At 51.2% G+C, this 25,776-nt stretch overlaps 1 protein-coding gene and 1 pseudogene across 2 annotated transcripts in view; both read right to left on the bottom strand.

Annotated features, from left to right (window-relative positions):
• The window catches only part of LOC149455988 (uncharacterized), a 49,200-nt gene extending 35,849 nt beyond the window's left edge, over positions 1-13,351 (bottom strand). The window contains exons 1-8 of the mRNA XM_089685650.1: positions 13,158-13,351; positions 11,867-11,983; positions 10,693-10,860; positions 10,483-10,606; positions 10,167-10,366; positions 9,769-10,089; positions 9,544-9,685; positions 7,742-8,818 (exon numbers count right to left, since the gene is read on the bottom strand). Of these exons, the coding sequence (XP_089541776.1) occupies positions 7,742-8,818; positions 9,544-9,685; positions 9,769-10,089; positions 10,167-10,366; positions 10,483-10,606; positions 10,693-10,860; positions 11,867-11,944 (2,110 nt within the window). The 5' untranslated portion in view covers positions 11,945-11,983; positions 13,158-13,351. The remainder of the gene's footprint in view (positions 1-7,741; positions 8,819-9,543; positions 9,686-9,768; positions 10,090-10,166; positions 10,367-10,482; positions 10,607-10,692; positions 10,861-11,866; positions 11,984-13,157) is intronic.
• Positions 13,352-18,437: 5,086 nt separating this feature from the next.
• Positions 18,438-25,776, bottom strand: part of LOC149455987 (uncharacterized) — a 38,080-nt pseudogene continuing 30,741 nt past the window's right edge. Inside the window, exons 11-19 of the transcript XR_016313981.1 lie at positions 24,070-24,247; positions 23,446-23,616; positions 23,144-23,357; positions 22,834-23,027; positions 22,588-22,729; positions 22,074-22,171; positions 21,686-21,994; positions 21,453-21,600; positions 18,438-20,295 (exon numbers count right to left, since the gene is read on the bottom strand). The product of XR_016313981.1 is annotated as an uncharacterized LOC149455987 (transcript). The remainder of the gene's footprint in view (positions 20,296-21,452; positions 21,601-21,685; positions 21,995-22,073; positions 22,172-22,587; positions 22,730-22,833; positions 23,028-23,143; positions 23,358-23,445; positions 23,617-24,069; positions 24,248-25,776) is intronic.

Here is a 25,776-nt window from a genome sequence, read left to right as displayed (position 1 = left end):
GAAGACACTGGGGGCACTGAGATCCTACTGGAAGACACTGATATCCTACTGGAAGACACTGGGGGCACTAAGATTCTACTGGAAGACACTGTGGGTTCTGAGATCCTACAGGAAGACACTGGGGGCGCTGAAATCTTACTGGTAGACACTGAGATTCTATTAGAAGACACTGGGGGTGCAGAGATCCTACTGGAAGACACTGGGGGCATTGAGATCCTACTGGAAAATACTGGGGTACAGAGGTCACACTGGAAAACACTGGGGCCACCGAGATCCAATGGAAGACACTGGGGGCACCGAGATCCAATGGAAGACACTGAGATCCCACTGGAAGACAGTGGGGGCACTGAGATCCTACTGGTAGACACTGATATACTACTCGAAGACACTGGGGGCGCTGAGATCCTACTGGAAGACACAGGGGGCACTGGGATCCTACTGGTAGACACTGAGATCCTACTGGTAGACACTGAGATCCTACTTGAAGGCCCTGGGGGTACAGAGATCCTACTGGAAGACAATGGGGGCATTGAGATCCTACTAGAGGACACTGGGGGCACTGAGATCCTAATGGAAGATACTGGGGTACAGAGGTCACACTGGAAGATACTGGGGCCACCGAGATCCAATGGAAGACACTGGGGGCACCGAGATCCAATGGAAGACACTGAGATCCTACTGGAAGACACTGGGGCACTGAGATCCTACTGGAAGACACTGGGGGCACTGAGATCCTACTGGAAGACATTGGGGTTCAGAGGTCATACTGGAAGAAACTGAGATCCTACTGGAAGACACTGGGGGCACAGAGATCCTACTGGTAGACACTAGGGCACTGAGATCCTACTGGAGTACAGAGATCCTACTGGAAAACACAGGGGGGGGAACTAAGATCCTACTGGAAGACACTGGGGGCACTGAGATCCTACTGGAAGACACTGGGGGTACAGAGATCCTACTGGAAGACACTGGGGGCATTGAGATCCTACTGGAAGACACTGGGGTACAGAGGTCACACTGGAAGACACTTGGGCACTGAGATCCTACTGGATGACACTGGGGGCACGGAGATCCAGTGGGGGCACTAAGATCCCACTGAAAGACACTGAGATACTACTGGAAGACACTGGGGGCACTGAGATCCTACTGGAAGACACTGATATCCTACTGGAAGACACTGGGGGCACTAAGATTCTACTGGAAGACACTGTGGGTTCTGAGATCCTACTGGAAGACACTGGGGGCGCTGAAATCTTACTGGTAGACACTGAGATTCTATTAGAAGACACTGGGGGTACAGAGATCCTACTGGAAGACACTGGGGGCATTGAGATCCTACTGGAAAATACTGGGGTACAGAGGTCACACTGGAAGACACTGGGGCCACCGAGATCCAATGGAAGACACTGGGGGCATCGAGATCCAATGAAAGACACTGAGATCCCACTGGAGGACACTGGGGGTACAGAGATCCTACTGGAAGACACTGGGGGCACTGAGATCCTACTGGAAGACACTGGGGTACAGAGGTCACACTGGAAGACACTTGGGCACTGAGATCCTACTGGATGACACTGGGGGCACGGAGATCCAGTGGGGGCACTAAGATCCCACTGAAAGACACTGAGATACTACTGGAAGACACTGGGGGCACTGAGATACTACTGGAAGACACTGATATCCTACTGGAAGACACTGGGGGCACTAAGATTCTACTGGAAGACACTGTGGGTTCTGAGATCCTACTGGAAGACACTGGGGGAGCTGAAATCTTACTGGTAGACACTGAGATTCTATTAGAAGACACTGGGGGTACAGAGATCCTACTGGAAGACACTGGGGGCATTGGAGTCCTACTGGAAAATACTGGGGTACAGAGGTCACACTGGAAGACACTGGGGCCACCGAGATCCAGTGGAAGACACTGGGGGCACCGAGATCCAATGGAGTACACTGAGATCCTACTGGAAGACACTGGGGCACTGAGATCCTACTGGAAGACACTGGGGGCACTGAGATCCTACTGGAAGACATTGGGGTTCAGAGGTCGTACTGGAAGAAACTGAGATCCTACTGGAAGACACTGGGGGCACAGAGATCCTACTGGTAGACACTAGGGCACTGAGATCCTACTGGAGTACAGAGATCCTACTGGAAGACACGGGGGGGGGCACTAAGATCCTACTGGAAGACACTGGGGGCACTGAGATCCTACTGGAAGACACTGGGGGTACAGAGATCCTACTGGAAGACACTGGGGGCACTGAGATCCTACTGGAAGACACTGGGGTACAGAGGTCACACTGGAAGACACTTGGGCACTGAGATCCTACTGGATGACACTGGGGGCACGGAGATCCAGTGGGGGCACTAAGATCCCACTGAAAGACACTGAGATACTACTGGAAGACACTGGGGGCACTGAGATCCTACTGGAAGACACTGATATCCTACTGGAAGACACTGGGGGCACTAAGATTCTACTGGAAGACACTGTGGGTTCTGAGATCCTACTGGAAGACACTGGGGGCGCTGAAATCTTACTGGTAGACACTGAGATTCTATTAGAAGACACTGGGGGTACAGAGATCCTACTGGAAGACACTGGGGGCATTGAGATCCTACTGGAAAATACTGGGGTACAGAGGTCACACTGGAAGACACTGGGGCCACCGAGATCCAATGGAAGACACTGGGGGCATCGAGATCCAATGAAAGACACTGAGATCCCACTGGAGGACACTGGGGGTACAGAGATTCTACTGGAAGACACTGGGGGCACTGAGATCCTACTGGAAGACACGGGGGGTACAGAGATCCTACTGGAAGACACTGGGCGTACAGAGATTCTACTGGAAGACACTGGGGGCACTGAGGTCCTACTGGAAGACACTGGGGGCACTGAGATCCTACTGGAAGACACTAGGGGCGCTGAGATCCTACTGGAAGACACTGAGATCCTACTGGAAGACACTGGGGGAACCGAGATCCTACTGGAGGACACTGGGGGTACAGAGATTCTATTGGAAGACACTGGGGACACTGAGATCCTACTGGAAAACACTGGGGGTACAGAGATCCTACTGGAAGACACTGGGCATACAGAGATCCTACTGGAAGACACTGGGGGCACTGAGATCCTACTGGAAAACACTGGGGGTACAGAGATCCTACTGGAAGACACTGGGCATACAGAGATCCTACTGGAAAATACTGGGGGCGCTGAGATCCTACTGGAAGACACTGGTGGCACTGAGATCCTGCTGGAAGACACTGAGATCCTACTGGAAGACACTGGGGGCACTGAGATCCTACTGGAAGACACTGAGATCTTGCTGGAAGACACTGAGATCCTACAGGAAGACACTGAGATCCTACTGAAAGACACGGGGGGTACAGAGATTCTACTGGAAAACACTGAGATCCTACTGGAAGACACTGGGGTACAGAGATCATACTGGAAGACACTGGCATACAGAGATCCTACTGGAAGACACTGGGGGCACTGAGATCCTACTGGAAGACACTGGGCATACAGAGATCCTACTGGAAGACACTGGGGGCACTGAGATCCTACTGGAAGACACTGGGGGCACTGAGATGCTACTGGAAGACACTGGGGTTACTGAGATCCTACTGGAAGACACTGGCACTGAGATCCTACTGGAGAACACTGGGCATACAGAGATCCTACTGGAAGACACTAATATCCTACTGGAAGACACTGGGGGCACTGAGATTCTACTGGAAGACACTGGGGGCGCTGAGATCCTACTGGAAGACACTGGGGGCACTGAGATCCTACTGGTAGACACTGAGATCCTACTGGAAGACACTGGGGGTACAGAGATCCTACTGGAAGACACTGTAGGCATTGAGATCCTACTGGAAGATACTGGGGTACAGAGGTCACACTGGAAGATACTGGGGCCACCGAGATCCAATGGAAGAAACTGGGGGCACCGAGATCCAATGGAAGACACTGAGATCCTACTGGAAGACACTGAGGACACTGAGATCCTACTGGAAGACACTGAGGGCACTGAGATCCTACTGGAAGACATTGGGGTTCAGTGGTCGTACTGGAAGACACTGAGATCCTACTGGAAGACACTTGGGGCACGGAGATCCTACTGGTAGACACTGGGGCACTGAGATCCTACTGCAGTACAGAGATTCTACTGGAAGACACGGGGGGGGGGGGCACTAAGATCCTACTGGAAGACACTGGGGGCACTGAGATCCTACTGAAAGACACTGGGGCACTGCGATCCTACTGGAAGACACTGGGGGTACAGAGATCCTACTGGAAGACCTCGGGAGCACTGAGATCCTACTGGAAGACACTGGGGTACAGAGGTCACACTGGAAGACACTTGGGCACTGAGATCCTACTGGAAGACATGGGGGCACGGAGATCCAGTGGAAGACACTGGGGGCACTAAGATCCCACTGAAAGACACTGAGATCCTACTGGAAGACACTGGGGGCACTGAGATCCTACTGGAAGACACTGATATCCTACTCAAAGACACTGGGGGCACTGAGATTCTACTGGAAGACACTGGGGGCGCTGAGATCCTACTGGAAGACACTGGGGGCGCTGAGATCTTACTGGTAGACACTGAGATTCTATTAGAAGACACTGGGGGTACAGAGATCCTACTGGAAGACACTGGGGGTACAGAGACCCTACTGGAGGACACTGGACGTAAAGAGATCCTACTGGAAGACACTGGAGGCACTGAGATCCTACTGGAAGACACTGATATCCTAGTGGAAGACACTGGGGGCACTAAGATCCTACTGGAGGACACTGGCGGCACTGAGATCCTACTGGAAGACACTGGGCATACAGAGATCCTACTGGAAGACACTGGGGGCACTGAGAACCTACTGGAAGACACTGGGCATACAGAGATCCTACTGGAAGACACTGGGGGCACTGAGATCCTACTGGAAGACACTGGGGGCACTGAGATGCTACTGGAAGACACTGGGGTTACTGAGATCCTACTGGAAGACACTGGGCACTGAGATCCTACTGGAGAACACTGGGCATACAGAGATCCTACTGGAAGACACTAATATCCTACTGGAAGACACTGGGGGCACTGAGATTCTACTGGAAGACACTGGGGGCGCTGAGATCCTACTGGAAGACACTGGGGGCACTGAGATCCTACTGGTAGACACTGAGATCCTACTGGAAGACACTGGGGGTACAGAGATCCTACTGGAAGACACTGAGATCCTACTGGAAGACACTTGGGGCACGGAGATCCTACTGGAAGACACTGGGGGTACAGAGATCCTACTGGAAGACACTGGGAGCACTGAGATCCTACTGGAAGACACTGGGGTACAGAGGTCACACTGGAAGACACTTGGGCACTGAGATCCTACTGGAAGACATTGGGGGCATGGAGATCCAGTGGAAGACACTGGGGGCACTAAGATCCTACTGGAAGACACTGATATCCTACTCGAAGACACTGGGGGCACTGAGATTCTACTGGAAGACACTGGGGGCGCTGAGATCCTACTGGAAGACACTGGGGGTGCTGAGATCTTACTGGTAGACACTGAGATTCTATTAGAAGACACTGGGGGTACAGAGATCCTACTGGAAGACACTGGGGGTATTGAGATCCTACTAGAAGATACTGGGGTACAGAGGTCACACTGGAAGACACTGGGGCCACCGAGATCCAATGGAAGACACTGGGGGCGGCACAGTGGCTTAGTGGTTAGCACGTCTGCCTTGCAGTAAAATGGGTCATGGGTTTGATTCCTGACCATGGCACCTCCTGCATGGAGTTTGCATGTTCTCCCTGTGCTTGCGTGGGTTTCCTCCAGGTGCTCTGGTTTCCCCCCACACTCCACAGACATGCTGGTAGGCTAATTGGATCCTGTTTAAATTGGCCCTAATATGTGTATGTATGAATATGAGTTAGTGACCTTAGATCGTATGCCCCTTGAGGGTTAGGGACTAATGTGAATGTTCAATACATTTATGTGTAAAGCGCTGTGTAAATTGACAGCTCTATATAAGTACCTGAAATAAATAAAATAAATACTGGAAGACACTGGGGCACTGAGATCCTACTGGAGGACACTGGGGGTACAGAGATCCTACTGGAAGACACTGGGGGACTGAGATCGTACTGGAAGATACGGATATCCTACTGGAAGACACTGAGGGTACTAAGATCCTACTGGAGGACACTGGGCGTAGAGATCCTACTGGAAGACACTAGGGTAACTGAGATCCTACTGGGAGCACTGAGATCCTATTGGAAGACACTGGGGGCACTGAGATCCTACTGGAGGACACTGGGGGCACTGAGATCCTACTGGAAGACACTGGGGGCAGTGAGATCCTACTGGAGGACACTGAGATCCTACTGGAGGACAGTAGGGGCACCGAGATCCTACTGGGGGCACCGAGATCCTACTGGAGGACACAGAGATTCTACTGGAGGACACAGATCCTACTCGAGGACATGGGGGCACCGAGTTCCTACTGGAAGACACTGGGGGCTCAGAGGTCACACTGGGACACATCCCCTGCTGCACATACTCAGCAGCTGACCCTACTAATGGAGGGGGAGGTGATCTGTAGTTCTGCTGTAGGGTGGCAGTGTTTCCATTTCCTACACACAGTCCGGTCAGTGAAGGTTGTCACCCGGGACAGGAAGTAAGTTTCTGGCAGGATCACAGAATAAAGTAAGAGCGGCCATGTTTGTTCTTGGATTAGAGAACCTTTATTGGAAGGTATCCACACATGGTCCATGCTGTACAATTGTACCCCGGCTGGACCCATCCCCCGGGACACTAAACCTATGACTGGAGCCCCTGGGACACCACACCTATGGCTGGACCCCCCCGGGACAACACACCTATGACTGGACCCCCCGGGACACCACCTCCACCTACAACACATCTATGGCTGGACCTCCCCGGGACACCGCGCCTATGGCTGGACCCCCCCGGGACATCGCGCCTATGGCTGGACCCCCCCCGGGACAGCGCGCCTATGGCTGGACCCCCCCCGGGACAGCGCGCCTATGGCTGGACCCCCCCGGGACACCGCGCCTAAGGCTGGACCCCCCCGGGACACCGCGCCTAAGGCTGGACCCCCCCGGGACACCGCCCCTAAGGCTGGACCCCCCCGGGACACCGTGCCTATGGCTGGACCCCCCCCGAGACACCGCGCCTATGGCTGGACCCCCCCCCCCGGGCCACCGCACCTATGGCTGGATATCACCCCCGGGACACCACAGCTATGGCTGGACCTACCGGCTTCCTTGGTCTGGGTCCCACCCTGAGCTTACTGCCACCATCATCTGATGTCTACTGAGATTTCTTTTAGGAAACATTTCCTGCACTCAGTACATGGAAATGGCAGGCTGCCTATGTAAACCCTGAAGGCCGTCTATAAGGAAGCTAATTCCTCAACTGAAACATTTCCCGCACTTGGTGCATGGAAAAGGACAGTTGTCTGCATGAATCCGCTAGCGTATAAGAAGTTAGTTTCTCCATGCAAAACATTTCCCGCACATGATAGATGGCAAAGGAAAGTTGCCTTTGTTAATCCTCTAGCCTGTAAGAAGGTAATTTCTACACGTAAAACATTTCCCACACTAACAATAACAGAATGGTTTTTCCACAGTGTGTCGCTTGAGGCTTCCTCCACCCCACAAACATTTCCCACACTCAGGACATAAACAGCGCTTCTAGCCAGTGTGTGCCCTCTGGTGTCGGAGGAGCTCGGACCGATATATATATGACTTGTGGCAGTCTGGGCACTGATAGGTCCTCTTCTTGGGGTGACTTCTCTGGTGGATCTTCATTTCGCACTTTGTATTAAACGGCATCCCGCACTCCACACACGACAGCGACGTTTCGCTCAATTTCTGATGCCTCTCCAGACTCATTTTCCGTGTGAAGCGTTTCCCGCACACCGTACAGGAAAACGGCTGTTCGCCGGTGTGGAATCTCTGGTGGTTGACCAGTGTAGATTTATGAGTGAAACATTTCCCACACTCAGGACAGGCAAACGCTTTCTCGCCGGTGTGGAGTCTCAGATGAATATTGAGGTGTCCTTTCTGTGAGAAACTTTTCCCGCACTCCGGGCAGGCAAAGGGCCTCTCACCCGTATGGACTCTCTGATGGCTGACAAAGTGTGCCTTGTCTATGAACGACTTATTGCACTCCCCGCACGAGAAAGGGGTTTCACCCTTGTGAACTCTACGGTGGGCGGTCAGACGATCCTTCTGTTTAAAGAATTTCCCGCACTCTGGACATGAATAGGGGCGGTCGCCGGTGTGACTTTTTTGATGCCGGTCAAGATGTGACTTTGCTGTAAAGTCTTTCCCGCACTCCGAGCAGCAATAGGGCCGCATCCCAATGTGAACGTTTTCATGTCTGATGAGATTTGACTTTGTCTGAAAACATTTCCCGCACTCTGAACATATAAATGGGTGGTTCTCGTTGGGGATTGGCTGGGGTACAAGAGGTAGCGTGATTATGGCGATGCATTCCTTATAGGCGGAGTTTGTACATATCTCATCATCTCCAAGAATGGCAGCACGGGACTCGTCCGGAGAAGATTCCTCGGGATTGAGGTGGATGTTGGAGGAAGTCGCATCCAATATACTGAAAGGTTCCAGAAGGTGGGAGGAGTCTGTGGCCTTATCACCATTGTAGGGTCCGGGATACAGCTTATGATCAGCAAACGTTTCTACTGGAGAATACTGGGCGGGGCCATTATCTTCTGGATGTCCCATCGAAGAATTCCACACAATGAGATCATCTGCTGGGAAGAGATTTCCATCAATCTTAGAAGAACGATTAGTCAGGAGTCATGTATGTCCTACAGGGACCGGAGTCTCCTCCTCATTGGTCGGGAACATGACGATATACTGGGGGATGGGGATGGACCTTCCATATGGTGTCCAGTATCTCCTCCTCATTTGTTGGGAACATGACGTTATATTGAGGAATGGAGATGGACCTTTCATATGGTGTCCAGTATCTCCTCCTCATTTGTTGGGAATGGGATGTTATATTGAGGAATGGAGATGGACCTTTCATATGGTGAACAGTATCTCCTCCTCATTGGTTGAGAACGTGACGTTATATTGAGGAATGGAGATGGACCTTTCATATGGTGTCCAGTATCTCATTTGTTGGGAACGTGACGTTATATTGAGGAATGGAGATGGACCTTTCGTATGGTGTCCAGTATCTCCTCATCATTTTTTTTGGGAACGTGACATTATATTGAGGGATGGAGATGGACCTTCCATATGGTGTCCAGTATCTCCTCATTTGTTGGGAACATGACGTTATATTGAGGAATGGAGATGGACCTTTCATATGGTGTCTAGTATCTCCTCCTCATTTGTTGGGAACATGATGTTATATTGAGGGATGGAGATGGACCTTTCATATGGTGTCCAGTATCTCCTCCTCATTTGTCAGGAATGTTACGTTCTATTAAGTTATCAGTGTCAGCATTTAGTGTTCATTATTCACCTGAGCTGATACCTAGAGATGAGTCCTCCTCTTTAACGGTCACCATTGTCCCAGCCTCCTCCATAGACAGATGATCATCCATCACATATGTCTCTTCTTCTTCCTCTTTAACCTCAATTTTCAGTTCACTCGGGTCTTTAGCCTAAATAAACAAAATTAAATATCACCAACTCTACAGAACAGTACGTTATTTCACAGACTGGGGTCTCATTTGGCTCCATCTACCTGATAAAATTGTGCGTAGCTGTGATCTTTTGGTGTGGAATCCCAGGAATAAAGAGGATGGGGACATCTCTCTGGTGGGTTCACATGACTGGATCTGTCCACCTGATGATGGTGAGGGATGGTGTGACCTTCCTGTGTGGAATCCCGGGAATACAAAACACAGGGACATCTCTCTGGTGGGTTCCTTGTAATAGGTGTCTCCAACATATCCTTGTAGAGATTCTTGGGTTCCTCAGAAATGTCCTGCATCACTCCATACTCCTCATCCTCCTCTTTACAATCTTCTTTAACATTAATATTATCATCCCTGAGGATTCCACTCTATAAAATAAGACATTTATTGTGAAAAAACATGCAAGTGGATAAATTATACCTATCAGTGATTGTTCCTCATCTACCTGATGATGGTGAGGGATGATGTGACCTTCCTGTGTAGAATCCCGGGAATACAGAGGACGGGGACATCTCTCTGGTGGGTTCCCATGACTGGATCCATCTACCTGATGATGGTGAGGGATGGTGTGACCTTCCTGTGTGGAATCCCGGGAATACAGAGGACGGGGACATCTCTCTGGTGGGTTCCCATGACTGGATCCATCTGTAGGAAACACACACACTGACTGAATCCATTGTTTCTATGTGTTTATCAGATGATGGGGGATCTAGGTGGAGCCTCCGTACTGCTCTCTCCTTTCCAATCAAGTCTCCTCTTACCCGGTGATGTGAGGGGCGGCTGATTGTCCATCATGACGTCCTTGTAGAGGTCCTTGTGTCCTTCTAAATACTCCCACTCCTCCATGGAGAAATAGACAGTGACACCCTGACACCTTATAGGAACCTGACACACACAATGATACAGTCACCATTCCGACACATCCCTTGTCTGTTACTGGAGAATGTCCCAGAATTCCCTGCATTGCTCACCTCTCCTGTCATTAAATGGACCATCATGGTGGTCAGTTCCAGGATCTTCTGCTCTTTGTTCCTCTCAGGTATTGGAGAACGAGGAGGAGGCACCATGGTGGGGCTCTGGGTCCTGCTCCATCCTCCTGAGATTGGCTCCCCACTAGACTTCTTCACTACAACATAATCCTACAGATCAGGAGAAAGAGAAACCGATATCAATCATGTGACATCATCTACATGTCTACAAGAAGAACATGGTCTATTGGGCAGACTAGACCAGAGTGATGTCATGTGACCTCCCAGAATCCTCCTCACCTCTCCGGTCAGGTCTGTGTTTTATTAATAGAGATGAGAGTGATGTCATGTGACCTCCCAGAATCCTACTCACCTCTCCGGTCAGGTCTGTGTTTTATTAATAGAGATCAGAGTGATGTCATGTGACCTCCCAGAATCCTCCTCACCTCTCTGGTCAGGTCTGTGTGATGTCATGTGACCTCCCAGAATCCTCATCTCTCCAGTCAGGTCTGTGTGATGTCATGTGACCTCCCAGAATCCTCCTCACCTCTCCGGTCAGGTCTGTGTGATGTCATGTGACCTCCCAGAATCCTCCTCACCTCTCCGGTCAGGTCTGTGTGATGTCATGTGACCTCCCAGAATCCTCATCTCTCCAGTCAGGTCTGTGTGATGTCATGTGACCTCCCAGAATCCTCCTCACCTCTCCGGTCAGGTCTGTGTGATGTCATGTGACCTCCCAGAATCCTCCTCACCTCTCCGGTCAGGTCTGTGTTTTATTGTTAGAGATAAGAGTGATGTCATGTGACCTCCCAGAATCCTCCTCACCTCTCTGGTCAGGTCTGTGTGACGTCATGTGACCTCCCAGAATCCTCCTCACCTCTCTGGTCAGGTCTGTGTTTTATTAATAGAGATAAGAGTGATGTCATGTGACCTCCCAGAGTCCTCCTCACCTCTTTGGTCAGGTCTGTGTGATGTCATGTGACCTCCCAGAATCCTCCTCACCTCTCCAGTCAGGTCTGTGTGATGTCATGTGATCTCCCAGAATCCTCCTCACCTCTCCGGTCAGGTCTGTTTTATTAATAGAGATAAGAGTGATGTCATGTGACCTCCCAGAATCCTCCTCACCTCTCTGGTCAGGTATGTGTGATGTCATGTGACCTCCCAGAATCCTCCTCACCTCTCCGGTCAGCAGGTAGATGATCTCCAGGGTGAGGTTTAGTATCTTCTTGGTCATGTGACCCGGCTTCCCATCCATGGTCCTGGATTTGGTTGCTGGTTACACAGGACGTTCCTTCTGTGGATGAGGAATGAGCGGACAGTAATCTGGGCTGTATTTGGATGGGAATAGTGTAGGGGGTACAATGGATGGATTTTATACATGGTCAGGTAATAGGAATCCCCATACTGACTGCTTTTAGTGATCTGACCTGGACAGAGTCATGGTGGGATGTCCATCTTCTGCGGTCATTCATGGTCTGAGCTTTCTACTGCTTCAATAAGATATAGCTTTGCAATGATGACAGATTTATGTCCCTGTAAGTTCTGGAGAGGAGTTCCTACAGCTCTGTGTACCCCCATTGATGGACCCACGGAAGATGTCCATGCAGAGGCTAAGTTATGGGGCTACCTCTAGACCCTACAAGGTGTGTAGCTTGTGTTATGGTGGGTGGAGCCGAAAACAAGGAGTTACCTAGAACCTGACCATGTGAGCCAATCTGCCAGTCTCCATAGTCCATGTTCTTAGGTGTGAACAAGGAAGATGTCCCCTGTGACAATCTGTGAACACACTACACTGGTATGGTCAGTCCTTCGGTATGGTCAGTGGTCTGGTATAGTCAGTGCTCCGGTACAGTCGGTCCTCCGTTATGGCTGGTCCTTCGGTACAGTTGATGATCTGGTATTGTCAGTCCTCCAGTATGGTCAGTGGTCCAGTATGGTCAGTCCTCTGGTAAGGTCATTGACGTGGGTCTGCACTGCTGGATGACAGATTTACGAGGAATTTTAAGGCGAGTCCTTATTTCTGGGGTGCCTCCGTCCTACACCCCCACATGGCGGCTGCACCTTCCTGGGCTCAGGGCCCGCAGGTGGCTCTCTGTGGTATATAATGGGCCATCTGGGTGTGCAGGAATATTATGAGATCATAGAGGGGGCGGGGTGACCACCCAATCCCCAACACATAGAACCACGCAGGTTCCGAAGCCGATCCAATCCAGGAAAGTCGCCTTCAACGACCCCAGAACCTGTGTGAGTATACAGGGTGTACAGGAAGGCGGGGACAACCCTGACAGGCGTGCAGCGTCATCTACTGGTCATCATCTACTGGTCAGCATTATACAGCTACAAACAGAGAAGATTGATGTTGTACAGCGCCATGCACACTGCAGGCAACAAATACATTCCATATATACATCATCTATTACCTCCACTGCTGCCACTTCCTGCAATGTCTCCACTTCCGCCACACTCACCTCTCACCCGGAACTTCCTGTCTGTACCTGGCATCACTTCCGGTCTGCACCGATATCACTTCCGGTGTACCATAGAGACTTCCTGTCTTCCCCTGGTGGTCAGTGTGGGAAGTGCCATATATGGCTGGTGAGTGTCCTGAGATCTGACCTGTCACTGCACCGGGCCTAACTCCCTTCTGCTGTCCCCACCGGTATCTCCCCCTCCCCCACTGGTCTTCCCCCTGTACCTACACGTGTCCCCTCTCCCTACCATTCCCCCTCTGCTGCCCCAGCGTACCCCCACTGGTGTCCCCCCTTCCCTGCACCAGTGTCCCCACCGTACCCCCTCTGCTGTCCCCCCCTTCCCCCTGTACCTCCACCGGTTTCCCCTCCCCCCCTCTGCTGTCCCTCCTCCCCCCCCACTGGTCTTCCCCCTGTACCTACACCAGTGTCCCCTACCATACCCCCTCTGCTGTCCCCCCGTACCCCCACTGGTGTCCCCCCTTTCCCCTGTACCTCCACCAGTGTCCCCTCCCCCACCGTACCCCCTCTGCTGTCCCCCCGTACCCCCACTGGTGTCCCCCCTTTCCCCTGTACCTCCACCAGTGTCCCCTCCCCCACCGTACCCCCTCTGCTGTCCCCCCCATACTCCTACCGGTGTCCCTTTCCCCCCCCATACCCACACTGGTTTCCCCCACTCCCCTCTGTACCCCCACTGGTATCCCCTCAACTACCAGTGTCCCCTCCCCCCCGTACCCCTACTGGTGTACCCTTCCCCTCTGGTGCCCCTCCTTTGCTGTCCCCCGTACCCCCACTGTTTCCCCCCCTGTTGTCTCCCTCCTGATGTCTCCCCCTTTCTGTTGCCCCCCTCATTTGTCTCCCCCTCTGTTGTCCTCCCCGATGTCCCCCCCCCCCCCCGTTGTCTCCCCCTCTGCTGTCCCCCCTCTGTTGTCCCCCTTTCTGTTGTCCTCCCCCCCCCCCCCCCCCCCGATGTCTCCCCCTCTGCTGTCCCCCCTTCTGTTGTCCTCCTTTCTGTTGTCCTCCCCCCCCCCGATGTCTCCCCCTTTGTGTTGCCCCCCCCCTCTGTTGTCCTTCCTTTTGTCTCCCCCTCTGTTTCCCCCGATAACTCCCCCTTTCTGTTGTCCCCCCCAATGTCTCTCCCTTTCTGTTGCCCCCCCGATTGTCCCTCTTCTTGGTCTGATGTACAGAGCAGAACTCCTTCCTCTGCTCCGCATCCTCCTTCCTCTGCTCCGCCTCCACCCAGCTGTACCCCTTCCTCTGCTCCACCTCCACCGAGCTGTACTCCTCATTGTCTGCTCCGCTTCCACCCAGCTGTACGCTTCCTTGCTCTGCTCTGCCTCCACCCAGCTGTACTCCTTCTTCTGCTCCGCATCCTCTTTCCTCTGCTCCGCATCCACCCCACTGTACTCCTCCTTCCTCTGCTCCGCCTTCACCCCGCTGTACTCCTCCTTCCTCTGCTCCGCCTTCACCCCGCTGTACTCCTCCTTCCTCTGCTCCACTTCCACCCCGCTGTACTCCCCCTTCCTCTGCTTCGCCTCCACCCAGCTGTATTCCTCCTTCCCCTGCTCCTCCTCCACCCGGCTGTACTCCTTTCTCTGCTCTGCCTCCTCCTTCCTCTGCTCCACCTCCACCCAGCTGTAATCCTTCTTGCTCTGCTCCGCCTCCACCCAGCTGTACTCCTTCCTCTGCTCCGCGTCCACCCAGCTGTACTCCTTCTTCCTCTGCTCCACCTCCTCTTTCCTCTGCTCTACCTCCACCCAGCTGTACTCCTTCCTTTGCTCTGCCTCCACCCAGCTGTACTCCTCCTTCCTCTGCTCCCCATCCACCCAGCTGTACTCCTTCCTCTGCTCCCCCTCCACCCAGCTGTACTCCTCCTTCCTCTGCTCCGCATCCTCCTTCCTCTGCTCTGCCTCCTTCCAGCTGTACGCCTTCCTCTGCTCTGCCTCCACCCAGCTGTACTCCTTCCTTTGCTCCGCCTCCACCCAGCTGTACTCCTTCCTTTGCTCCGCCTCCACCCAGCTGTACTCCTTCCTTTGCTCTGCCTCCTCTTTCCTCTGCTCCTCCTCCACCCAGCTGTACTCCTCCGTTCTCTGCTCCGCCTCCACCCAGCTGTACTCCTCCGTTCTCTGCTCCGCTCTACCCAGCTCTACTCCTTCCCCTGCTCCTCCTCCACCCAGCTGTACTCCTTTCTCTGCTCCGCCTCCTCCTTCCTCTGCTCCACCTCCTCCCAGCTGTACTCCTTCCTCTGCTCCGCCTCTTCCCAGCTTTTCTCCTCCTTCTTCTGCTCCCCCTCCACCCAGCTGTACTCCTTCTTGCTCTGCTCCACCTCCACCCCAGCTGTACTCCTTCCTCTGCTCCGCCTCCACCCTGCTGTACTCCCTCTTCCTGTGCTCCACCTACTCTTTCCTTTGCTCCACCTCCACTCAGCTGTACTCCTTCTTTGCTCCGCCTCCACCCAGCTGTACTCCTTCTTTGCTCCGCCTCCACCCAGCTGTACTCCTTCCTCTGCTCCCCCTCCACCCAGCTGTACTCATTCCTCTGCTCCACCTCCACCCAGCTGTACTCATTCCTATGCTCCACCTCCACCCAGCTGTACTACTTCCTCTGCTCCGCCTCCACCCAGCTGTACTCCTTCCTTTGCTCCGCATCCACCCAGCTGTACTCCTTCTTCCTCTGCTCTGCCTCCTCCTTCCTCTGCTCTGCCTCCACCCAGCTGTACTCCTCCTTCCTCTGCTCCGCCTCCACCCAGCTGTACTCCTTCCTCTGCCTCCACCCAGCTGTAATCCTCCTTCCTCTGCTCCGCCTCCACCCAGCTGTACTCTTCCTTCCTCTGCTCCACCTCCTCCTTCCTCTGCCTCCTCCCAGCTGTACTCCTTCCTCTGCTTCGCCTCCACCCAGCTGTACTCCTTCCTCTGCTCTGCCTCCACCCAGCTGTGCGCCTCCTTCCTCTGCTCCGCCTCCTCCCAGCTGCACATACTTGGAATCTTTGTTCATGTAAACAAAGGGGTATGGTTTATTTAAGAAAAAACAAAGGGGGGGGGGTGTGGGGTTCCCCTGTTTCATATCAGGCCCTTCAGGTGTAAGTGTTTGAAGGGGAACCGTGCACACACAATACATGAACTCACAGGTTTAGGGGGCACCCCACACATCTCAAGAAAAAAAGGGGGGCCCCCCAAAACACCTCATGGTACATGTATTGAAGAATGATGGGAAGGGACCCAGGGGGGCACCCCCCTCCCAAACCATACTAGGTCATGTGGGTGGGGTATCATGAAATAAGGAACCCCTCTGGCAAAGCATCTTGGGAGGACAAGGGCCTCTCCCCCACAACCTTGGCCCGGTGATTGGGGGGGTCAGTCTCAGAATCTGGAAGACCCCCTTCACAATAAGTGAGGCCCCCAGATTCCCTCTCCCCCACGTGTTCCATAAAGGGGTACCTAGTCATCTGCCAGAGTTGTCAGGAGCAGGCGAGTCGTTGTCAGCGGGGATTTGTCTTCTGGCAGGATGGATGAAGGACATCGCCAGGTCATTTGGGGGTTCTATCAAAGGACTTGGCTTTTTACTGTTTACTGTGTACCCCCTTATTCCTTCACATCATAGGGGATTATCTGCTTCCCTGCTCCCTGTTAAAGGGGGCTTCAGATTCCGATAAGCCCCGCCCACAGACCCCCACATCCGCCGATCCAGGGTTGTGGGAAAGAGGTCCTTGGCCATTAATCCCGTCTTCCAGTGATGTAGAGTCACGTCATCCATAATGCTCAAAGCCCACCATGTTCACCTGACAACTACTCATCTGTGTCTGACAACCCTGACAAATGACAGTCTCACGAAACCACATGGGGGGTGCTATGGGGGGGGGGGTCTCCTTATTAAAGGGGGCTTCAGATTCCGATAAGCCCCACCCACAGACCCCCACACAGCCAATCCAGGGTTGTGGGGAAGAGGTCCTTGGCCATTACTCCCATCTTCCAGAAATGTAGTCAGGTCTGCCATGATGCTCAAAGCCCACCATTGCCATGTTCACCCAACGACTACTCATCTGTGTCTGACAACCCTGACAACTAACAGACTTACTAAACCACATGGAGGCCTCCTTGTTAAAGGGGGCTTCAGATTCCGATAAGTCCCGACCACAGACCCCCACATGGCCGATCCAAGGTTGTGGGGAAGAGGCCCTTGGCCATTAATCCGTCTTCCAGAGATGTAGTCATGTCATCCATGAAGCTCAAAGCCCATCATCACCATGTGACCAACGACTACTCATCTGTGTCTGACAACCCTGGCAAGTAACAGCGTTTCTAAACCACATGGGGCCTCCTTGTTAAAGGGGGCTTCAGATTCTGATAAGCCCCACACCCGCAATCCAGGGTTGTGGGGAAGAGGCCCTTGGCCATTAGTCCCATCTTCCAGAGATGTAGTCAGGTCTACCATGATGCTCAAAGCCCACCATTGCCATGTTCACCCAACGACTACTCATCTGTGTCTGACAACCCTGACAAATGACAGCCTCACTAAACCACATGGGGGGCGATATATGGGGTCTTCCTTTTTGTTAAAGGGGGCTTCAGATTCTGATAAGCCCCACCCACAGACCCCCACACCTGCCAATCCAGGGTTGTGGTGAGGAGGCCCTTGGCCAATAATCCCGTCATCCATGACTCTCACAGCCCACCTTCACCATGTTCACCAGACGACTATCCATCTGTGTCTGACAACCCTGACAAATGACAGCCTTACTACACCACATGGGGGGGCTATATGGGGGCTTTCTTCTTGTTAAAGGGGGCTTCAGATTCCGATAAACCCCACAGAACCCCTGGGAAGGATCCCCTCCTCCACATGGTACCCCCAAGGTTGAGGGCAGGAGGTCTTGTATGGGTCAGGAATAGGGGGACACATGGTCCCCCCCACCCCCCAGCTCAGGGTCTGGTATGGATTTTTTTGGGGGGACCCTATGCTTTTTTTTTTTGCTCGATTTCTTCATGGGGTTCCGCCCTGAATTATGGGGGAACCCCACCATTTGTGTGTGTGAGGTCCCCATTACCATCTCTGTCAGACCCTCATGTAGGAGAAGGGATGAACTGGGGTCCAGCAACTGTCCTTTGGGGGGTTTTTGTGCACCCCACTAGGTCTTAGTTGAGAGGGGGAGGTGATCTGTAGTCCTGTCCTAGGGTGACAACGTCACTCCTCCATATGTACAGTACAGTGAGTGTTGTCACCCCAGACAGGAAGTGTGTTGCTGGGCGGATCTCCAGGAAAGACGAATGCAGCCGCCACACGTTTGTTCTTGGGTTTAGAGAAACTTTATTAGTACTCGTCTACACACGGTCTATGATGTCAGCACACGATTGTACAACTACTGGAGCGCCCCAGACACCACCTCCACCCACAGAACCGCCGCCTGCACTGCGCCGCACACACAGGACCATCGATCCGCCTTCTGCCATGATGTCTACTGAGATTCCCTTCCTTTGTGATACATTTCCCGCACTTGGTAGATGGAAAAGGCCAGCTGCCTTTGTGAATCCTTTGGTGTAGAAGAAGCTAATTTTTCCATGTGAAACATTTCCCGCACTCGTGTGGAAAAGGCCGGCCGTCTACATGAACCCCCTGGCGTATAGGAAGCTAATTTTCTCTTCTGAAACATTTCCCGCACTCAAGGCAAGGAAAAGGCTGGCTGTCTATATGAACACTGGTGTAAATGAAGCTAATTTTTCCATGTAAAACATTTCCCTTACTCAGTACATGGAAAAGGCTTGCTGTCTACATGAAACCTCTGGCATATAGGAAGCTATTTTTCTTTTCTGACACATTTCCCGCACTCTGTGCAAGGAAGACACTGTCTGTGTGAATGCTCTGGTGTATAAGAAGCTAATTTCTCCATGTGAAACATTTCCCACACTATGAACAAGAGAGTTGCCTCTCCCTGTTGTGCCTCTTGAGGCGCACCTCTACCCAAGAAACGTTTCCCGCACTGGGAAGATGAAGGATTTCCCGCACTGTGGGCAGAGCCGTGGCTTCTAGCTGGTGTGGCTCCTCTGGTGTCGGAGGAACTCGGACTTGTAGCTGAAGGATTTGGGGCACATGGAGCAGGAGTAGATCTTCTTCTTTGGGTGGACCTTCTGGTGGATCTTCATTTCGCACTTGGTTCTGTACTGCATCCCGCACTCCCAGCAAGACGACGTGCTGTCCTTTGTGTTGAACTTCTGGTGTATGTCCAGATTCATTTTCCGCGTGAAGCGTTTCCCGCACACCGTACAGGAAAACGGCTGTTCGCCGGTGTGGAACCTCTGGTGGTTGATGAGCGTGGATTTATGAGTGAAACTTTTCCCGCACTCTGAGCAGGAAAATGCCTTCTCACCGGTGTGGAGCCTCAAGTGGATGTTGAGGTGCCCTGTCTGTGAGAAACATTTCCCGCACTCCGGACAGGAAAAGGGCTTCTCTCCGGTATGGACTCTCTGGTGGCTGACAAAGTGTGCCTTGTCTATGAAGGACTTCTTGCACTCCCCGCAGGTGAAGGGCGTCTCACCCTTGTGAACCCTCAGGTGGGCATTTAGGCGGTCCTTCTGTTTGAAGCATTTGTCGCACTCCGGACAGGAATACGGTCGGTCTCCGGTGTGATTTTTCTCGTGTCGTTCGAGGTGCGATTTGGCAGTGAAGCCTTTCCCACACACAGAGCAGGAATAGGGCCGCATCCCGCTGTGGATATTTTCATGTCTGATCAGGCTTGACCTGGTCTGAAAACATTTCCCGCACTCTGAACATATGAAAGGGTGGTTCTCGTTGGCGGTTGGCTGATACACCAGAGGCAGCGTGATTATCGTGAAACATTCGTTGTAGGAAGAGGTTGTAGACATCTCATCGAATCTCTGTAGAGCAGGAGACTCCTCGGGATTGGGCGCATCCAGAGGCCTGTCCATACTATATAATCCCGGATGGACCTTTGAGGAAGTCGGGTCCAACACACCGGAAGGTTCCTTGGGGCGGGAGAGCGGGGTCACTTCTTCGGCACCGACGGGTCTTGGATATAGCTTCTGATTGGCAAACGTTTCAACTGGAGAATATTGGGTGGTGCCATTATCTTTTGTGTCTGGAAAGGGATGTCCAATCGAAGAGTTCCACCCAACGAGGTCATCTGCTGAGAAAATCGTTTTATTCATGTTAGAAGAACGATCAGTCAGGAGTCGTATATGTTCGTCTAGAAGCTACGGATCGTCCAGCTTTGTCCGAGAGTAAGGACCACCCATGGAGCATGGAGACCAGAATATACAACTCTATGGTGATGGATGGAAAAGGACGTTCTACTGAGGGATGGAGATGGACCTTCCATATGGTGTCCAGTATCTCCTCATTTGTTGGGAACATGACGTTCTACTGAGGAATGAAGATGGACCTTTCATATGGTCTCCAGTATCTCCTCCTCATTGGTTGGGAACATGATGTTATATTGAGGAATGGAGATGGATCTTCCATATGGTGTCCAGTATCTCCTCTTCATTTGTTGGGAACATGACGTTTTATTGGAGGAATGGAGATGGACCTTCCATATGGTGTCCAGTATCTCCTCCTCATTTGTTGGGAATGTGACGTTATATTGGAGGAATGGAGATGGACCTTCCATATGGTGTCCAGTATCTCCTCCTCATTGGTTGGGAACATGACGTTATATTGAGAAATGGAGATGGACCTTTCATATGGTGTCCAGTATCTCCTCCTCATTTGTTGGGAACATGACGTTCTATTGAGGAATGGAGATGGACCTTCCATATGGTGTCCAGTATCTCCTCCTCATTGGTTGGGAACATGACGTTATATTGAGAAATGGAGATGGACCTTTCATATGGTGTCCAGTATCTCCTCCTCATTTGTTGGGAACGTGGCGTTATATTGAGGAACGGAGGTGGACCTGCCTGTACATGATTTGTTGTGAACATTGAGTTGTCTGGTGAATACAAAGTTTTACTTAGGATTGATCTTAGGAAGACTTAGGATTGATCTTCCATAGGGTGTTCAATATGTCCATTTTATTGGGTACAATAGGTGGTGTGGAAGGTACATCGATTATCTAAGAACTATTGTGTTGTTAATCACACCAGTGTATGTCAAACCTAAGAATAATAGGAAATGGAGAACCTTCAGCTTTTTCCTACACTTCCTGGTCTACTCATTATAATTCAGTACACTCTTGGTGGTGTCATGGTCTGCTGTATCTCCATCACTGTTTCTCATTCTGAATATCTTGTGACAGTAAACTGGTTCTGTTGTCGGTTTCATCATTTATTTTTCAGTACTCACCTGAGCTGATCTCTAGAGAAGAGTCCTCCTTTTTAGCTGCCACCATTGTCCCAGCCTCCTCTGTTGACACATGGTCATCCATCATGTATGTCTCCTCTTCTTCGTCTTCTTCTTTAATCTCAATTTTCATGTCACTGAGGTCTTCAGCCTAATTCAAAAAAATGAAATTTAATCGATTCCACAGAAAAATACGTCCTTTCACACAGACTGGGGTCTCGTTTGGTTTTACATACCTGGGAAAATTGTGTGTTGTGATCTACTGCTGTGGAATCCCGGGAATACAGAGGACAGGGACTTCTCTCTGGTGGGTTCCCATGACTGGATCCATCTACCTGATGATGGTGAGGGATGGTGTGACCTTCCTGTGTGGAATCCCGGGAATACAGAGGACGGGGACATCTCTCTGGTGGGTTTCTCTTATTATGTACCTTCTTCATAACATTCTTGTGTCCTTCAGAACATTCCTTCATCACTCCATACTCCTCATCTTCATCTTTAAACTCTTCTTTAACAACAATATTATAACCCTGGAATTTTCCACTCTGAATAGAAGATAAAATATTCACTGTAACAAACGTTCCGTGTAGAAATCATAGCTACCAATCATTGTCAATCATCTACCTGACGATGGCGATTGATGGTGTGACCTTCCTGTGTGGCATCACGGGAATATAGAGGATGGGGACATCTCTCTGGTGGGTTCCCATGACTGGATCCATCTGTAGGAAACACACACTGACTGAATCCATTGTTTCTATGTGTTTATCAGATGATGGGGGATCTAGGTGGATCCTCCGTACTGCTCTCTCCTTTCCAATAAAGTCTCCTCTTACCCGGTGATGTGAGGGGCGGCTGATTGTCCATCATGACGTCCTTGTAGAGGTAATCTTACCTGACGTTGAGAAGGTCATCGTCCGTCCACATGACGTCATTGTCTCCTTGTAATGGTAAGGATTACATTTTTCGTAACAAACGTGTATATTGGAATTCACAATGTGGCCTTTCGTTAGCCATAGACCTTGCCTCCTCACCAACTAGTCCCACCAATCTCTTTGTACCATTTTTAGAAAACTTCAGTCGGAACTGAAATTATTCAACACTCTAGAAGAAAAATCAAAACGTGTTCATTACTCACCTGTGCTGAGATTTAGTGAAGACTCTTCTTGTTCCGTTGTCACCATCACCACATCCTCCTCCGTAGACTGCTGACCATCCCTCACATAGAATTCTTCTTCTACCCTTTTGATCTCATCATTGATGTCCATCAGTTCTTCAAGCTAAATCAACAGAAATTATATCTAAATGATGAAACTACTTAGAGGAATGTTACCTCATACAGTTTAGAGTCACTTTTACATTCTAGACCTTCAGTCCCGTCTACCTGGTCAAAGATGAAGTCATCGTCCTGTGTGGAATCCCGGGAATACAGAGGACGGGGACATCTCTCTGGTAGGTTCCCATGACTAGATGCATCTACCTGATGATGGTGAGGGATACGGTGACCTTCCTGTGTGGAATCCCGGGAATACAGAGGACGGGGACATCTCTCTGGTGGGTTCCCATGACTGGATCCATCTGTAGGAAACACACACACTGACTGAATCCATTGTTTCTATGTGTTTATCAGATGACGGGGGATCTACGTGGATCCTCTGTAGTGCTCTCTCCTTTCCAATAAAGTCTCCTCTTACCCATAGACAGGAGGGACTGGTGATCCTCCATCCTGACTTTCTTGTTATCTTTGTGTCGTTTCTGGCATTCCATCATGACATTCTTGTAGAGATCCTTGTGTCCCTGCTGGTGGCCCTCAATTGCGACTTCTTTGGTGAGATCTTTATGTCCTTTCGGGTGGTCTTCCATCATGACGTCCTTGTAAAGATCCTTCTGTCCTAAATACTCCCACTCCTCCATGGAGAAATAGTGACATCATTAAACCCTGACCCATCCCTTGTCTGTTACTGGAGAATGTCCCAGAATTCCCGGCACCGCTCACCTCTCCTGTCAGCAGCTCCATCATCTTCTTGATGACTTCTAGTATCTTCTTGTCGTTGTTTGTATTGGGTGTCATGGAGTCCTGTGTGGTCACTGTGATGGGGGGTGACCCTTCGGGAGAGCTGTTGTGTTTCAAGGACTCACTAGATACCTTCTTCACTAATTCATAATCCTGAGAAGAACAAAGTGAACATTGTCGATAAATACATTCCCAAAATCCTCCTCACCTCTCTGGTCAGGTCTGTGTGATGTCATGTGACCTCCCAGAATCCTCCTCACCTCCCTGGTCAGGTCTGTGTGATGTCATGTGACCTCCCAGAATCATCACCTCTCCGGTCAGGTCTATGTGATGTCATGTGACCTCCCAGAATCCTCCTCACCTCTCTGGTCAGGTCTGTGTGATGTCATGTGACCTCCCAGAATCCTCCTCACCTCTCCGGTCAGGTCTGTGTGATGTCATGTGACCTCCCAGAATCCTCCTTACCTCTCCGGTCAGGTCTGTGTTTTAATAATAGAGATAAGAGTGATGTCATGTGACCTCCCAGAATCCTCATCTCTCCAGTCAGGTCTGTGTTTTATTAACAGAGATGAGTGTGATGTCGTGACCTCCCAGAATCCTCCTCACCTCTCCGGTCAGCAGGTAGATGATCTCCAGGGTGAAGTTGAGTATCTTCTTGGACGTGTGGCTCGGTGTCTCCTCCATGCTCTGTGGTCTGGTTGTTCCTCCTGTAGACGGACAGTGGGGAATTATCATGGACGTACTATGGTGGGGATGATGTTGGAGGTTGTAAAGAGTGAGATGTTTTTACCTACTCTACTGCCAGTTGCAACAAAGTCTCCTCCCTACTTCTTCCCGGCTCACCTTTCACCCGGAACTTCCTGTCTGAATATGACATCACTTCCTGTTGGCATCTTACCTCACTTCCTGTGTTTGCGGTCCATCACTGAATGCTGGGAATTAACCCTCCGAAGACATCGTTACCTCCATACGTGTGCCCAACGGACTGTTACCTACAAACGTGTATAAAAAACCTTCCACCCAAAGAAGAGATGTGCGGCCGGCATATGGTGTGTCACGCGTGTAACAAAGTGATGAAAGTGCGGAAAATGCAGCGCAACAATAAATACATAAATATAATAGTGCGTCCAGTCTTAAACGTGTGTAAATGGTGACGATCGATCTGCCGTGCTCATGACGGTCAATATATGCTGCTCATATCTTCCAATACATAAACCCCCCTAGAGACCGCACATACCAGTACTATACCATAGATAGGTCACAAATACAAACTTCATCCTAAACCCCTCACCTACCGGGCACTCACCTCCTTCCTGCCCACTGGACACTTCTACCCCCTTCCTGCCCACTGGACACTTCTACCCCCTTCCTGCCCACTGGACACTTCTACCCCCTTCCTGCCTACTGGGCACTTCTACCCCCTTCCTGCCTACAGGGCACTCCTGCCTACAGGGCACTTCTGCCTACCGGGCACTTCTACCCCCTTCCTGCCTACAGGACATTTCTACCCCCTTCCTGCCTACCGGCCACTTCTACCCCCTTCCTGCCCACTGGACACTTCTACCCCCTTCCTGCCTACCGGGCACTTCTACTCCCTCCCTGCCTACCGGGCACTTCTACTTCCTTCCTGCCTACCGGGCACTTCTACCCCCTTCCTGCCCACCAGGGACTTCTACCCCCTTCCTGCCCACAGGGGACTTCTACCCCCTAACCCTAGACCTCAACCCTCACCCTAGCCCATTACTATACCCTAATCCTAACCTTAACCCTAACACTAACATTTTACTCTAACCCTTAATGCTAACCTTAAACCTCTCCATTAACCCTGAACCTAATGTTTAAGTCTACCTCTAGACCTTGACCCTAATCCTGGCACTTAACCCTAATAACCCTAACATGTTACCTTAATCTAACCCTAACCCTTATTTCTAACACTAGCCTTTAAGCCTAACCCTAACTGTTAACCCTATCTCAAAATCCTAACATTTAACCTTAAACCAATCCCTTATATAACCCTAACCCTAATATATGACGCCACCCCTATACCTTTACCATAACAAATACCTTAACCCTTAAAGTTACCCCTAGCTATTCACCCTAACATTCAACCCTAAGCCTTTCCCTTAACCCTAGTCCTTAATCCTAACGTTCAACCCTAGTCCTTTACCCTAACATTCAACCCCAACCCTAGTCCTTCACCCTAACATTCAACCCTAACCCTAGTCCTTCACCCTAACATTCAACCCTAACCCTAGTCCTTCACCCTAACATTCAACCCTAGTCCTTCACCCTAACATTCAACCCTAACCCTAG

This window comes from Staurois parvus, unplaced genomic scaffold, assembly GCF_062004578.1.
Source record: "Staurois parvus isolate SC_StPar_1 unplaced genomic scaffold, SC_StPar_1.0 ptg000380l, whole genome shotgun sequence".
Classification (NCBI taxonomy): domain Eukaryota; kingdom Metazoa; phylum Chordata; class Amphibia; order Anura; family Ranidae; genus Staurois; species Staurois parvus.
Note: the sequence above shows the minus strand (reverse complement) of the source record. Positions and strands in the feature narration are given on the sequence as shown.